Source organism: Chroicocephalus ridibundus, chromosome 4, assembly GCF_963924245.1.
Source record: "Chroicocephalus ridibundus chromosome 4, bChrRid1.1, whole genome shotgun sequence".
NCBI classification, from domain to species: Eukaryota; Metazoa; Chordata; class Aves; order Charadriiformes; family Laridae; genus Chroicocephalus; species Chroicocephalus ridibundus.
The window spans coordinates 74,210,320-74,226,278 of NC_086287.1; the positions used below are offsets into that span (position 1 = coordinate 74,210,320).

The 15,959-nt window shown below is 57.3% G+C and overlaps 1 protein-coding gene across 1 annotated transcript in view; it reads left to right on the forward strand.

The window, feature by feature from the left end:
• VAC14 (VAC14 component of PIKFYVE complex) overlaps window positions 1-15,959 on the forward strand; it is a 72,670-nt gene that overhangs the window by 32,560 nt on the left and 24,151 nt on the right. Inside the window, exons 13-14 of the mRNA XM_063334139.1 lie at window positions 2,194-2,344; window positions 14,216-14,348. Coding sequence (XP_063190209.1) covers window positions 2,194-2,344; window positions 14,216-14,348 — 284 coding nt within the window. The remainder of the gene's footprint in view (window positions 1-2,193; window positions 2,345-14,215; window positions 14,349-15,959) is intronic.

Here is a 15,959-nt window from a genome sequence, read left to right on the forward strand (position 1 = left end):
GGCAGGGGCTGGAAGGTCTCCCCGGAGCCTTCTCTTCTCCAGGCTGAACCCCCCCAGCTCTCTCAGCCTGTCCTCCCAGCAGAGGGGCTCCAGCCCTCCCAGCATCTCCGGGGCCTCCTCTGGCCCCGCTCCAACAGCTCCGTGTCCTTCTGCTGTTGGTGCCCCAGCGCTGGAGGCAGCACTGCAGGGGGGTCTCACAGAGTGGAGCAGAGGGGCAGAATCCCCTCCTTGCCCTGCTGCCCACGCTGCTGGGGGTTTCCCAGCTGCCAGCGCACGTTGCGTTGAATTACTGATCCATCCTCACAGTATAAGGCACTTCTCTAAATGCTTGGGGAGGCAGCAGGGGTGACTTCTGCCCAGCCCAGGGTCTCCGTCCTGTTTTCTGATTCTGCGGGAGCTGCTGGTGGGGTCTGTGCTGGAGGACAGCCCAAGGGTCTGGCTGGCCGGGTGGGCTGTAGGGGGGATCGTGGCAGCAGCAAATGCAGCAGGGTGGCAGTCGCGGGCGGCTGCTTTGTGTGGTACATCAGCCGTGTGTTGATACAGCCTTGGCGTGGTAGGATCCATCATCCTGGTCGTGTCGGCACAGATACTGGGTTCGGCAAAATCAGTAGCTTGAACAGGAGTCCCGGCTCTCGCCCACCTGCCGGCCCCGGCAGCTAAGCCTGAGTCTCTTTGCCAGTTTAACCAAAGACAATGGGATCTGGAAACCTCCACAGGTGGTGTTCCCCCAGCTGTGAGAGCTTGAGACCCAAATTAGCACCTTCCCCCATTGGAAGGCTGCGAGTTCAGCTGAGCCAGATGATTAGCCACTAGAGAATCTACATAGGGCTTCAGGAGACCAGGCGTTGTGAGCTCTGCTTGAAACGAAATGCTGATGGCATCGCTTTATCTGAGCCCCTAATGTTTGAAAGCTTCGTGGAGAGGGAGGACCAAGGTCTTCCCTCTGCCGGGGACGGCAGAGCCCCTTCCCTGGAAGAGGACGAAGGCTGGCGGTGGCAGTGACCTCCCGTGCCGGCAACAAGGTCCCATCCTTGACAGCATCACGGAGGTGCCGTATTCTTCAGGGACAGCAGCACGTATTGTTGTTGTCGTCTTTTTTATTGCCCTTCCCCGGGGGACTTAATCACGCTCATGGGCACGGGGGCTTCCCAAGCGTGCTGGAGCCTGGTGGTGCCCCCGGCCAGCTCTGCACCGGGACCCGGACACCATGCTCAGGGGCTGCCGGGGGGGGGCTTAAAATCAGGCCTAATTACAAAAAAAAAAAAAAGCCCCAGGGAAACCCAGGGGCTGCTCTTTTTGATTTTTCAGGGGTCGTATTTTCAAGTTCTACACGATCAAAAAAAATGGCCTTGTGAGAACACGTGGGAAGGCGGGGATGCTGCACTTGGGGGGCAAGGGCTGGGGGGGGCGGGGGGACGTGGTGTGCTGGATGCTGAGGGGTTAGAGGTGGCAATGGGCCCTTTTTGGCAGCCGTTTCTGCTCCGGGCGCAGCCCCGCTACGCTCAAGAGCATCGGGGCCGGCTGCTGAAATATCTAGACCCAAGGACGTTTGAATGAAGGGCGAGGGGGGGGCCCAAAATAGCCTGAGACATTAGAAGGGTTGAGGACAGAAGAAAAAAAAAGAAAAGAAAAAAAAAGCACACCAACCCACCCTGTAATAACTTCTCCAGAAATGCTATATATAGGCTAATTCGGTGATTTCTGGAAGGAAAGAGCTATGAAATGCGAATGGCAGCTGAGCCTGCGCGGAGGTGGTGGCCTGAACAGGGCACAAGGGGGGCTGCTGTTTGCCCCCAGGAGCGTCCCCACGCTCCTGCTGGGGTTGTCCCACGTCGGTGGGTACAAGGGGGAGTGGGAAAGCCCAGCTCTCCCAAAATGGGAAGAGGGAGAAGCAAGCCCTCTTCCCGTAGCGTAAACTCAGTTTAATTGCACGTGTTCCCTTGCGACTCGCAGAGCAGAAACTGGGGGGGGGGGGGGGGGGGGGGGGGGGTTCTCCCTTTTTCTCTTTCCTGCCCATCCCTCCTGCAATCATTTGAAATTTCCACGTTGAACTTCATAGGTAGCCTTCTCTTTTCCCTACGTTTTTCACCGGGATTTACTGTTTGCATCCCATCTTACCCTCTCCAGCTGTGGGTTCGGAAAGGAGAGCTCGCCCCTGTGCGTGCTCACCCCGCACCGTCCCTCTCTCCGCAGGTTATCCTGAAGGACCTGGAAGTGCTGGCTGAGATCGCTTCTTCCCCGGCGGGACAGACGGAGGATCACGGTCCCTCCGATGGCTCCGATGTGCGACCCGGCCCAGTGGAACTTCACGTCCCAGCCAGGGCCGGCCAGCTGAGCTCCTCTGGTGAGTGCCACAGCTCCCTGCCTCCTGTGCCCTGGGCTCGCTCAGTGCACGGTGGCACCGGTCAGATTTGCTCGGGCGGAAGGAGAAGCCTCTGTCGCAGTGATAAATCATATCATAGAATGGTTTGGGTTGGAAGGGACCTTAAAGCCTACCAGTGCCACCCCCTGCCCTGGGCAGGGACACCTCCCACCAGCCCAGGTTGCTCCAAGCCCCGTCCAGCCTGGCCTTGAACCCCTCCAGGGATGGGGCAGCTTCTGTGGGCAACCTGGGCCAGGGGCTCACCACCCTCACAGCAAACAATTGCTGCCTCAGATCTCACCTAAATCTCCCCTCTTCCAGTTTGAAGCCGTCACCCCTCGTCCTATCACTCCACTCCCTTGTAAAAAAGTCCCTCCCCAACTTTCTTGTAGGCCCCCTTCAGGTACTGGAAAGCTGCTACAAGGTCTCCCCGGAGCCTTCTCTTCTCCAGGCTGAACCCCCCCAGCTCTTTCAGCCTGTCCTCCCAGCAGAGGGGCTCCAGCCCTCCCAGCATCTCCGGGGCACTCCTCAATATCAATATATCCATCCCCAGATGGCATCACTTGGGGGTCGAGTACCATGGCGCCAACCAGAGGACACTCTCTTTTCTCTAGCTCCTGTTTTGGGATTTAGGACTCTGTTTGGCAGCAGGATGCTGCAGGGGCCGGTGTGGAGGGACGTCATTATTGTCCTATTTTTCACAGGACCTTGGGTGCCAGCCTCTTCTCTCTTTGTAAAAGCCCTCAGAGCCCTGAAGTTGCTTCGGGATGGGATGCTGGCTGCAAGCCCCGCTGCCCGGAACATAAACGGATCTGCAGAGGGTTCCGTCTGTGCTTACGATGTTGCCTGTTCAAGGCTTCTCGTGTTGGCTATGAACTGCTCTGTTGCTCTGAGCGTCGGGTAGGACCTTAAAAGAGAGATGAAGAGGGACAATCTTATTTTCTGGGGACTTGGGGGCGGTTAAAAAAAAAAAAGCCTTTCATTAATCATCCGGTACAGTGGGAAGTTTTTTGTCCACCTTCCCTCATCTGTGGCTCATCCTTTGCAGTTCCTTGGCTGCCCCTTCTCGTCCGCTGCTGCTATTTAGAGGCCTCCTCGTTGTCCCTCCCCGGGCCAGTTCGTCCCAACCAAAAGCACATTTCGCAGCAGCTTTGGGTTGCAACCCGAGCACGGAGCCAAGGCCGCCTCTGCTCACGCGGGACGCAGCCATGGAGCCTCACAAAATCACCGCCAGTGCGGGGGGCTTTGCTTTCCGCTCCCCAAGCTTTCTTTTCTCTGAACATCCCAGTTCACTCGGCTTAGAAACATCCTCACCAGCAAACAGCTCAGTTTTGGTGTTGTTTGGGTGTTTTGTTGTGGTTTTGGTTGGGTTTTTTTTGTTGTTTTTTTTCCGGCTCTCCCTGGCTGTAGCCAGGCTCTGCGATTGATGGAGGGGTGGGGGCTGCGATGCCGGCGACCTCCCCGAGCCCTCTGCGAGTCTCATCCATCCTCCCGCTGTCAGAAGCTCCTGGGTGGAGTGGCTCCTGCGGCGCTGGCCGAGGAGCTGCAGTTTGAGCTCGGGCTGATGGTTGTCTGAGGTTTCCTTCCTTGTGGATGATCTAAAAATAGCAGGCGGGATGGCGTGGATCCGAACGGCTGCCGCGGCCCCTGTGAGCTATCTGGAAGAGCAACTTGGCTTCGCTTCTTCAAGCATAACGTTTGAAAAGCGTCTGGCTCTCCCCACATTGAGCCAGATGTGCTGGAGCCGGAGCTCCTGTTGCCCCAGCGTGGGGCAACTTGCCCCCTCCCCCCCGCCCCCCCCCCAGGTCCTCGCGGGCTCTGGTTCCATCAACTACTTTCCTCTTCCTCGTAACACGCCGAAAAATGGTTTCTTTGGAAATTTCTTTGGCGCTGAGCTTTGCACGGTCGTTGGCTTTTACCCAAAGGCAGATGGGTTTATTTTGGGGGGGGGAGGGGAAAAGGAGCCGGTTTGTTGGCCTCGGACGTTTCACGTGGCCACGGTCCCGTCTGGCTCTGACCACCCAGGGCTGAGAGCGGATCGGCTGCTGGGCTCCGGCTCCCGGGGCAGGCAGGGGCCACAGCTGGGCCAGCACCCTCCTGGATTGCGCCTGGAAAAGCGGAGGCTCTTGGAAAAGACACTTTTTGTCTGAGGGTTGGTTGGGGGGGGTGTCATTTTTTGGAGCAGGAGGGTGGCTAGTGGCAACCCCTCCGTCTGCGCAGTCCTGGTGAGAGTGAGTGAACCCAAATTCTGCCCCACAGGCTGACGTGTTTGCGAGTACAGCCTTTCCCAGGCTTAAAGCATGAGACGCTGGTACTGAAGAGAGGGTCTACCCCTTTCTGGGGTCACTGGTTTTGTACTGGGATGTATGGGAATCTTCCCCAGGCACACCCCGGCTAGCACGCCGTGGCTCGCACAGTGCTTTATTGGCTACAGCATGCTATTGCAGCGTTGGAGGGGGGCGGGCTGCAGGGTACCAGTGCTTCTCCCCAGCGTTAAATCTCTCCATTCCCTTCATCCCGCTTTAGTCGGAGATGCCACCGGAGTTGGCAGTGGGAGGAGAGACGAGGGTCTTGGGTCCACTCCTCTCCTATCTCTGGGGCCTGTCTGAGCATGCAGTTGGCGGCTTTGCAGGTAAACGAGGGTGGGCACCCTTAAAACCCTTGAGCCGGCAGCAGGTCTCGGTGCCACGCTCTCCATCCCACCGCTCCAGGCTTTGCCAGCCGAGCGGCCAGGGCAGGAGGGGAGGCGGAAGGGGCCGGTGCCCCCATGGTCTTCCCCTGGCTTCCTCCGGCTGCCTTTCTTCCCTCGGGATGTGTTTATGCAGTTGTTTCCCTGCCATTGAGTTCGGTTTCCTTCAGATGCCGGTTGATTAGTCAGGAAAGCCGTGTCCCACTTCCGCAGCCCGTTCCCAGCTCCAGTTTTTATTTAGCCGCTTTGTTGTGCAGTTAATGTAAGGTCAGCTGGTCTCGACGCCTTCTCCAAACACAATGAGTCGGGGTCAGCCCGGCCCAGGGCCGCCTGGGAGACCCAAAATCTCTCCTCCCGACCTGCTCCGGCTGCCCAGGGAGAGGGTGGCTGGGTGCTGACCTCCCTGAGCCTGTCCTTGGTTGTCCTCTGCCCAGTTCTCAGGGACAAGGTCTGCAGGGCTGCGCCCAAGAGCTCCCGGCTCCTTGGGGTGGTGGTGCAGGCACCCACCCGGTTTGGACGATGGGAATCTGGCACCTGCTTTGCTTTGAGAGTGTTTTGCCGACCGTGTAGAAGTCGGGACAAGTAGCAGATGACCAAAGAGGGGTTGTCACCGGGGCGAGGAGGGGGGATTCTGCCCCTCTGCTCTGCTCTGTGAGACCCCCCTGCATTGCTGCCTCCAGTGCTGGGGCACCAACAGCAGAAGGACACGGAGCTGTTGGAGCGGGGCCAGAGGAGGCCCCGGAGATGCTGGGAGGGCTGGAGCCCCTCTGCTGGGAGGACAGGCTGAGAGAGCTGGGGGGGTTCAGCCTGGAGAAGAGAAGGCTCCGGGGAGACCTTCCAGCCCCTGCCAGGCCCTAAAGGGGCTCCAGGAAAGCTGGGGAGGGGCTCTGGAGCAGGGAGGGGAGCCATGGGACGAGGGGGAGCGGGTTTAAACTGAAAGAGGGGAGGTTTAGAGTAGGTATCAGGAAGAAATTTTTTATAATAAGGGCGGTGAAACGTTGGCCCAGGTTGCCCAGAGAGGTGGAAGATGCCCCATCCCTGGAGGGGTTCAAGGCCAGGCTGGACGGGGCTTGGAGCAACGTGGTCTGGTGGGAGGTGTCCCTGCCCAGGGCAGGGGGTGGCTCTGGGTGGGCTTTAAGGTCCCTTCAGACCCAAACTAGTCTATGATTCTCTGATAGCATAGTACAAGCCCTCCAGCCTAGTTTGCAGCTCTGCTCTGCACGGGAGGAGAAAGTCCCCTCCGAAAGGATGCCGATACCATCTGCCACCTCGTACAGCATAGCTCTTGCACACATCTCTTCCTTCCTTTCTCCTCAGCTTTGTAAGGAGAAGTGGTTATAACCTTTTGTTTCGCAGGAGGCACTTCCCTCTCCGGCTCAGTCCGGTCTCTCCCGCCTGGCTTCCTGCGGAGATGGTGGGGACAGTGGTGTGCCCTCCGAGCACGTCACGCCATCGGATGTTTACCGGGAGCCTGACTCCATACGTGGGTGTGCTAACACACCCGAGGTCATTGCTCCCAACCGGCAGTCCGTGGGTATTCCTAGGAGCTGGTGGATTACTCCGGAGGAGGCTGGTAGAAGTCCCTGAGAAACGTAATCTGTCGAGTTCAGACTTGCTGTATCCCTGCTGGAGAACGTGCTCCAGAGCCTGGACCAAACGTGAGATCTGCTGTGATAGAGGTTTCCTATCGACATCTTTTTGAAGGGTTTTGTTGTTAGTGAGCCAAACCACTCCCTTGACGTTGTTTATCGCTTCATTTGTGGAATCATAGATCTGGAGAGGTGGCAGTGTAGGACAAGGTCCTGCTTCCAGATGGTCTGGAAAACATACGGGGTGGCCTCTGAGAGCACCAGGCAAGAGTCTGTAGGCTGCGGGGGGGGGCGGTCCCTGAAAGGTAGGAGAGAAAAGCTGGCCCGTTGTCAGATGGCTCAGATTTGCTAAACTGGCATTTCCAATGGTAGGGGAAGATGAAGGTGCAAACATCTCCCTGCTCATCTTTTCCACAAAAGGCAAGGAGACAGCCGGCATGGCACAATGGACTGCTTGCTCTCGAAGGAGCCAGTTTCCAAGAGCTTTCGGAGGATCAGGAGCGCGCCAGCAGGGAGCAGAGGAGCCTGGCAAGCGAGAGAGGAGAGACCTGGTGCTCCTGAGCGCTCCGAGCTCAACGCTCCGGTTCCTGGTGGCTCTGCCATCTCCTTCCCTACTGGCATGGAGCTATGCGTGAGGGTTGACTTTAAAAACACTCTTCTGCCTCTTGGAGAGGCGGGGAGTTAGAAGAAAAGGGTGATCTGGATGTTTTCCTGGATGCTCTGCAACGGCAGCGCTGGGATGCCGTGGAAAACCTCAGGAGAGACCATCCAGCCAGTAGCCGTAACTCACCTGGTGTGCCTTCGGATTTACATCCCTCCTGAGACTGTTAAAGCACGTGGCCAGCTGGAAAGATTGGGGATTCCCAAATAAAAGCCGGGATTACCGGTCTGTGGGGGCTGACGCAGGAGAAGGCAGTGGTGTGCAGATAAGCTCGATCCTGGCCGAACACCTCCTGGGTGTTTGGCCAGCTTTGCTGGGCTGCCTGGGTTTCCCCAAGATGTTGCAAGGAATCTTGGTGCAGAAACGGCCTGGCGAAGCCCGTTCCCGGTCGTTCCTGCTTGCAGGTTGTCTTCCCTCTGCTTCTCCTTTCCGTGCTGTAGCCTCAGCCCGCCCTAAACTCACCACCAAGCTTAACCCCTCCTGGTTTTGCGTCTTCGCTGGGTGTTTTCTCCTCCTGGACGTTGCCTGAGCTATAGCCCTGCTGCAGTTTTGCTTATTGATTTACCTTAACAAAGAAAAATGAGCCAGTAGTGGATTCCCATCCTTCCTAGGAAATCCATCGGCACTATCGTTGCCTGCTGCCTTCCTCCAGGGCAGGCACAAGCACAGAGCCTGCGGGGGGGTGGTGGGCGGGGGGGGATCCGGAGGATCAATACAGCAAAAGCCTCATTTGGCGTCAAAATATGTACCCCGGCCCGTCTGGGGAACCCCTTTGGGGTGAGATGCTGAAGTCTTGGGAGTACAAACTCCCCCACGGCTCTTTAGCCAGGTAGGAAGGAGAGAAGCGTCCGTGTGGATGGGCAGCCCTGCAAAAGCTTGCTGAGCACAGCCCCTGGCCGCGCAATCCCTAATTTCGGCGGGGTTTATTTCCTCAACACCATCCTGCGCTCCGGAGAGGGGGTTTTGCAGAGCCCAGCTGAGCTGCCCGCACATCTGCATCTGTTTCCACCCTTGCACCGGGTTTTGGGGTTTGTTTTTTTTTGGGGGGGGGGATGGAATGGAGTGTTTGCCTTTTTTTTTTTTACGGCTCTATTTTTATCCTGCTCCGCCAGGCTCCGCTGCCCCGTGTCTGCAAAAGCTAAAATTCAAAACATCCTGGGGAAGGCTGCCCGGGAAAGGGAAGGGAATGGATGGGGTCGGGGCGGGGGGAAGATGCTGCGCGGATTCCCACGTCGCCGCCCGGGGTTTCTCCCAGCACCATCTGGCAGCGCCGATGCTCGAGCCGAACCCCGGCTCACAGACCAGCTCCGGTCGCGACCGGCTTTATCCCGGCTGTTCCCGGAGGAGGAATATCCTTCTCCAGGCTGGGCTGGAAATGCGATACCCTGGGGAAGGCGCTCGGGTGGGGAAGGATGCTCGGCCCCGCCAGCTCTTAGCCCGGCCTCCCTCTATCCCAGCTGAAATTGCTTCAATTAGGGATTGCGGTAAATCATTTTAGCTAAACCGCCGCAAATACCCTTGTGGATACTCTTTAAACAGCTTACCCAGCTTTAGCTTGCTTCGGAAAGGAATCAATTCTGGTCCAATCTTATTTAAATTTGGTTGAAATGGAGTTAAGCGAGTCCACACCGGTTTTAATTAAGGCCAGTTTGAAACCAATTACGGTACATTAGTGGAAGTTGCGTTTTATGCCAGGGCGAAGTTCGGCACTTTGCGGCTGAGGTAGGAGAAGCCAAGTTCGTGTCGGAGTGTGCCAGACACCCCCTCCCTCCTCCATCCCCACCCCGAGCAATTTGGGGACACTTTGGCCACTGTAGGTCTCCAGACGGCTCAGCCCATCCAGCAGCCAGACGGCCCGAATGTTCCAAGCTGCTATACAATATATATTTATAAGGGCCTTAATATAGTTCCCTAATTGCCTGTCTCGGTTGATTTATAGCGTGACCACGCGGGCGATGTGAACGGCACGAATGGCCCCTGAGCCCTTGGGGACGTACGGGGAGGTTTTGGCAGGAGTTTGCCGGGCTCCGCTCAAGCTGGCACCCATGGGTGGCGAGGTGGGGGGGGGACATACGGATGCTGGTGCTGGCTCGGGTGGTGTAAGAAGCCCACTCGTGTCCCCGGCTCTGCCCCAGGCTGCGAAGCTTGCCTCGGGGAAGGATTTGTTAGCCCAGCATCCCGGGAGGATGCTGTAGCCGTGGAGAAGGGTCCAGGCTGACTGGATGCCGCGTTTCGGCCACGGAACTGCAATTTCTACCTGCATTTTCACAGGCGGTTTTTACCCACTCTTATTTCACTGCTCTGTCATTCCCTTGGGCCCAAATTTCCCGTTTGTTCCTATTATAGCGGCTATCTGGGCTGAGTTTCGTCATTCCTCTGAGCAGGAATCTTTCTTCTTCCAGCTCCCCGCTCCGTACCAGCTTGAAAAAAAAAAAAAAAGAAAAGCCATGAGGTGCCACCAGCCCCGCTCCGGGTACGTTAACAGCCGATCTGGCAGGTTACGGATCTGCAACGTCTCGCTTCGGGGGAAGAGGGAGAGGCGCGAGCTTCGGTTAATTAAGCCACAGTTTTCATAACACTTTCTCTCTTGCTCGTCTCTCCTGCTTCCTAAGAAACACTTGTCAAGCTGCTCCTACGGTTCTGTCGAGCCGGGGCTGCCGAGCTCCGGGCGCCGCCGGGAAGGGTTACACGATGGCAGACGAGGTGCCAGCCGCTTCCTCGACATGCCGTAAACAGCAGAGCAAAGGGGGAAGTTTGGAGGATCGGGGAGGTTGGGCAAGAGGAAGGTTTTGCCTGCCTAGAAGGTGTCATGTCCTTTTAAACTCCAGCTGAGATTTGCTGAGGTTTTTTACGGCCTGGGAGACTCCTGCGCGCTGGTTTCTCACCCCCAGAGTTATCCCTGGAGGGCACTACTGGCAAAGCTGGCCCGGCACGGCGTGCTGTGCTGGAAACTTTCCTTAGGGACAGGCAGGCGTAGCTGCTGGGCACAGGGTGGGCAAGGGAGGGGGCAGCCATCCCTTTTGAGTTCAGCCTCCATGCTCCCAGAGGCACAGGATGATGAAGCAGCTCCCCGGGGCGTGCATGCGGTTGCATCATGCTTTCCTCTCCTAAAAAAAAAAAAAAAACCAACAGGGCTAAGACTTATTTTTGTCATCTCTGTGTCACAGAATCACAGAATGGTGGGGTTGGAAGGGACCTCTGGAGATCATCCCGTCCAACCCCCTGCCAGAGCAGGGTCACCCACAGCAGGTGGCACAGGAACGCGTCCAGGCGGGGTTGGAATGTCTCCAGAGACGGAGACTCCACCACCTCTCTGGGCAGCCTGTGCCAGGGCTCTGCCACCCTCACAGGAAAGAAGTTCCTCCTCATGTTGAGGTGGAACTTCCTATGGTCAAGTTTGTGCCCGTTCCCCCTTGTCCTGTCGCTGGGCACCACTGAGAAGAGCCTGGCCCCATCCTCCTGACACCCACCCTTTAAGTGTTTATAAGTGTTGATAAGATCCCCCCTCAGCAGTCTTTTTTCCAGACTGAAGAGACCCAAATCCCTCAGCCTTTCTTCATCAGAGAGGTGTTCCAGTCCCCTCAGCATCTTGGTAGCCCTTTGCTGTCCCCTCTCCAGCAGTTCCCTGTCCTTCTTGAACCGGGGAGCCCAGAACTGGACACAGCACTCCAGATGCGGCCTCCCCAGGGCAGAGCAGAGGGGGAGGATGACCTCCCTCCACCTGCTGGCCACACTCTTCTTGATGCCCCCCAGGAGACCGTTGGCCTTCTTGGCCACAAGGGCACGTTGCTGGCTCATGGTCCAGCTGGTGTCCCAGTCCCTCCTCGCTCCCTGCTCCCCGACCCACTGCCCGGCTCCCTCCAGGCTGGGCAGGAGGGTCAAGAGGGTCGGGAGCGAGCTGATGGAAGAAGATGGAAGACAGGGCTGGAGGTTTATCATCCTGCAGATTGCAGGTGGGATCTCATCTCCGAGGTGATACCGGTTTTTGGAAACCCAGCTGACCCAACGGGTCCTCGCGAGTCCAAGATGTGGGAGACGCGGCACCACCTCAGGAGCGTGGATCTGATGGGGCTTCTGGCTGGTCTGTCTTGTGCCACCATTCCCAGCCCATGGCTTTGGCCCGTGCACGGGGCTGCTGGCACCCCAGCGACAGCAGCACTGGGACCTTTCAGGGAGAAGGAAAGTTGCTGCCTCCTCCTTGGTTTTGCCTTGGGAGGTGTTTTGGGATGTGTAATGGTTTTGGCTGTCACTGGAAGGCTTGCGAGGAGGTGGTAAGGTCCGAAGCTGGCTTTGCCGTGCGGAGGGAGCACTGGGCAGGAGCTTGCAGAGGGATCACCCCCAGCAGCAATGCCGTCCTTGACGCCGTGGGGGTCAGGGACACTTTTTTTTGGGGTCTTGAGAAGGGAGAAACTCCCAAGATCAGACCTTCCCCTAGGCAAGCTACGACGCTGGGGCGTTACTGGTTGGTGGGGGTGAAGATGCGATGCCCTACCTGCTGCTAGCTCTTGCTTTGGATGCTTAGGCGCTGCTGACAAAAGGGGCAAAAAAAAATAAAAAAATACCGCTTTTGCAGCTTTGGAAGACGGTTTCCATCTGCTCTTCGCCTCCCCTCCCCACCCTCGGCACCAGAAGGAAACCCAGTGCTTGCTTTGGGGGCTCTGCCCATGGAGACGCGAGGCTGAGCCCTGGGCAGAGCTGCTCCGTGTCGCCTCCTCCGGACCGTCTCCCTTCACCACCCACTTTTGAGGGGTGCCGAGCAGCTGGAGTGACGACACATGGGGACACGGCTGTATTTTCACACCGGCTACTCCCTGCCCTTGAACAAACGCACCTTTGTTTTTGGAGCTCATCAGCACCGCTAGATCCTCTCTCTTTCTTTCATTCTTTCTTCATTCATTCATTTTGCCCGGATCATCTTCCACGCAGCTGAGGGGAAACACGATGCGCCGGCGAACACTTGTGCTGCTGGGGGACGGCTGCTTCAAAGCCCGGTTTGGGGTTTCGGATGCACCGAGGCAGGGTGAACACATGGCCCCGGCGACCAGGTTCTGGTCCAGATGACCCTCGTATTTTTAATTTTCCTTTTTTCTTTGGCTGCCTGTGTTCTCTTGGCTGCTAAATCCAAACCCTGGCTGAGCCCGGGGCTGTGTCTCGGCGTATCACCGGGCCAGGCAGGGTGGAAAACGGCCCAGTGGCTTTTCCGTCAGCTTCCGTGGGCTTTGGCGGCTTGATTACATCTTTAATTGGCTGCTCCATGCTCTGCTGAGTCTCGCTAGAAGCAGACAACATACATAAATCAAACTCTTTGGGTTTTCTTCGGCAATCTGATGGAAGTACTGGCTGTTCTGGGATGGGGGGATAACCTTGGGGCACTGGTGTGTGCCGGCTTCCCTCCTTCCCCGGGTTAGACATGGTCTGGCCGTAGGAGGAATTGAAGGAGGGAGCTCCCCTTGTTGCAAAGTCGCCTTTAAAAACCCTCTCTCCAAACATTTGCTTTGGGCGCCGTCCCGCTAAATAAAGCGTCTCCCCTGCAGTCTCCCTGGGGGAAATGCAGTCCTTACCTGCTCCCCGCCCTCGTAGGTTTGAAGGGGTGTTTTTTTCCTAATGCTCTCCACGTACCCTCAGCTGGGAGATGCCCCTTTTGCCGCCCTTCCCTGGGTGTAATTAGTGTCAGACCCGGTTAGGACGTCTTGCCGAGCGGGTGCCGTGGCGGGGAGAGATGCCTGCGGCAGCATCCCATGTACCTCGCCACCTGGAGCACCGTTTGCTGTTAAATGAGCAGTAGGAGCCCCTCAAAAGTGAATTTACGGCCCTGAGAGGCGCGGAGGGGGATGCTGGGCGTTTTTGTCCACTCCGGGTGACAGGAGGGCGCAGAGCATCCCTTCGCCGTACTGCTAGAAATCCTCCAAACAGGAACGAGCCTCGCAGGCTGGATGTGGCTCGGAGCACACCTAAGCTCTCCGGAGCTCGCCATCCCTCCTCTCTCCGCTTTCACACCCTCGCCTTCCCTCCGGCCGGGGCGCTTCCCGCACCCTCCTTGCTCGGAGAGTCCAGCCCCTCTCATTGCCTTTATTTTTCTGCCTTTGAGACTTATAAATGTGATGGGTGATGGGCGCTGCCTCGAAACGAAGCCTTGTTTGCCTTCTGGGCAGAAACCGCGAGCAGTGATGCTCCAGGCTGGAGGGACCGTGGCTCCTTCGTGCCAGTCCCCCCTTCACCTGCTTCTGGTATAAAGGGGTGTTTGCAAACAGAGAAGGAAAAAAAAAACATTTTTTTGGTACAATCTCTAAGCCTGGGGCTCTGCTGGGGTTTGACCAGTACTGTATGCTAGCCCCGGGGCACGTTGTATGCGTCACCGAGGTACCAAGTGGCCCCTGCTCAGAGAAAATGATGTCACCGAGCGTAAACTGGTGGCCGTGCCGTGACCCAGGGCTGAAGGTGTGCGTCTGCTGCTACGTGCGCGCTGGGCTCAGGGCGTCTGCGGCACACGGGGCTGGATTTAAAGGCTCTTCAGTTCACCAGCAATTTGGTTTTTGGGATGAGCGTACGTGCCATATCTGAGGAGACGGGGTTGCCTATCAATCCGGGGCCGTGGGCGCCCCTTCTATCAGCTGTGAAGCTGACGGCTCTGGGATATCTCCCAAAAAGCCCGTTTCACCCCCGCGTGCTGCTTCAGGGGCTGGGACTACCGCAAGACGCTTTGCCCTGGGCTGGAGTGAGCTGTGGCGGGGCTGGCTCTGCTTGGACCGAACCGATGTCGGTGGCACGAAGCTTGGAAATCTTTTTTTCATGCCCCAGCCCGCCTCTGCTCAGTGCTACGGCCGCGTTTTGGGTGGCTGCTCTCTGACTGAGACCACTTTGCCAGGAGGGCCCCGGCTGCTCTAATTTGCTCTCCCCTTCCCCTGCCTCCCCAGGTATGAAGGGCTTGGAGTGCTCACCCTCCACCCCCACCATGAACTCCTACTTCTACAAGTTCATGATCAACCTGCTCAAGCGTTTCAGCAGCGAACGGAAACTCCTGGAGACCAGAGGAGCCTTCATCATCAGGTCAGAGCACCCCAGCAGCCTGCCCAAAACCCCCGAGCACCGTCCCCTCCCCTGGGCAGGGTGGGATGGGGATGGACGGGGTCGAGCAGCCCAAGCGCCGAGCTCCCTGGGAGCCAAAGCCATTTTTCCGGCCTCCCTCGCTCGCCGGCAGACGGTTTCAGAGCGAACGGGACTTGCCTTTCACATGTCGAGGCACCATATTTCTCGCTCCCGTTCCCGGAGGCAAAGTAGCTCCTTATTAAATTGCGTTGTCAGAGCCCATTTTGTTAAGAAACAACTAGCCCAGCCAGTGCGTGAAGACAGGCTTGGGCTAGGAGTGCCAAATCAAGTGAATCTCTCCACCCGGCTGTGCGAAATGCTCGGCCGGAGAAAACCTGCCCCCCCAAAACTGCGTGTTTCCATGCTCGGAGTTGGTAGGATTTGCTCCGGCTTCTTAAGGAGCGGAGGCGGAGGCTTGGAAAGCCAAGTGTCGTGGCGGCTGGAAAGCCAAGTGTCGTGGCAGCTGGCAGGGCATCATCCTTAACGCAATGAAATCTGGGGCAGGGGACACCAGTTCCTCATCTCGCTGGGAAATAATGGGCTTAACGGTGGAGGCGAGGTGGGGAAATCAGTGAGGAGGCTGGGGGGAGGAGGGGGCAGGATTTTCCTCCCTTGCTTTCAGGGAGGTGGCATCCAAATGAAGGTGGGGGGAGCGAGAAACCCAAACCCTGCTCGCGTGGGAGAGGAGAGCCGCCTCTCCGAAGGTGGAGGGGTGCGCCGCCGGCTTCCTCCCGTGAGCGATGAACACGGAGGTGACGGGCGGCGGGTTGCAACGAAGAGATGAAACGCGGGCAAGGGCAGGGTTGCAGCCACCGTTTGGGCTGCAGGGCAAGGATTTCAGAGGTTTCCCCCCACTTACATTGAATTTTGATGTAATACATTACGTTTCCCCCACAAAAAAAAAAAATCTAGCTGAGCATATGTTTTTCTGAGTCTGGAAAGCTATTTAAAAGCCGGGCAGACGTGGTGCTGAGGGACATGGGGTAGTGGTGGGTTTGGCAGCGTCGGGTTGATGGTTGGACTCGATGATCTGAAAGGTCCCTTCCAACCTTGACGATTCTATGATTCTGTGTTGGGATTAATCCTGTGGGGATCTAAGAATAGGGCAGAGACAATATCCCACTCGTAGCATCCCCTCTCTCCTCCCTGGTCTGCGCAGCCCCCAGTTTGAGCAGCCCTTGGGCAGGGGAAGCAGCCCTATTCCTCGTTAAGGGAGCAGGGCAATTAGAGCAGTAATGAGCCGGGGCAGGGTCCCATTTAAAAGCTCTTCTGGATCACAACCACCTCAAATCTTCCCCTCCGGCTCTGGCAGGATGAGCCTTGGCCGGTTTTCCCAGCAGCCAGCCAGCCGGCAGTGCGGTGTGACCAGCTCCCGGCAGCTCAGCAGGCCGGGGCTTTTTATGGTGACTCATGCCCCAAAAAATCCTGTAAAGCAAAAAAAAAAAAAAAATATATATATATATATATGACTTTGTCCTTTGTCAAGTCACGTTGTGGCTCGCGTGGGGTAGGTGCAGGTCTGGAGCCAAAGCGGTGGTTCTGGGAGGGGTGAGCCATGCCCTGGGGTGCTGT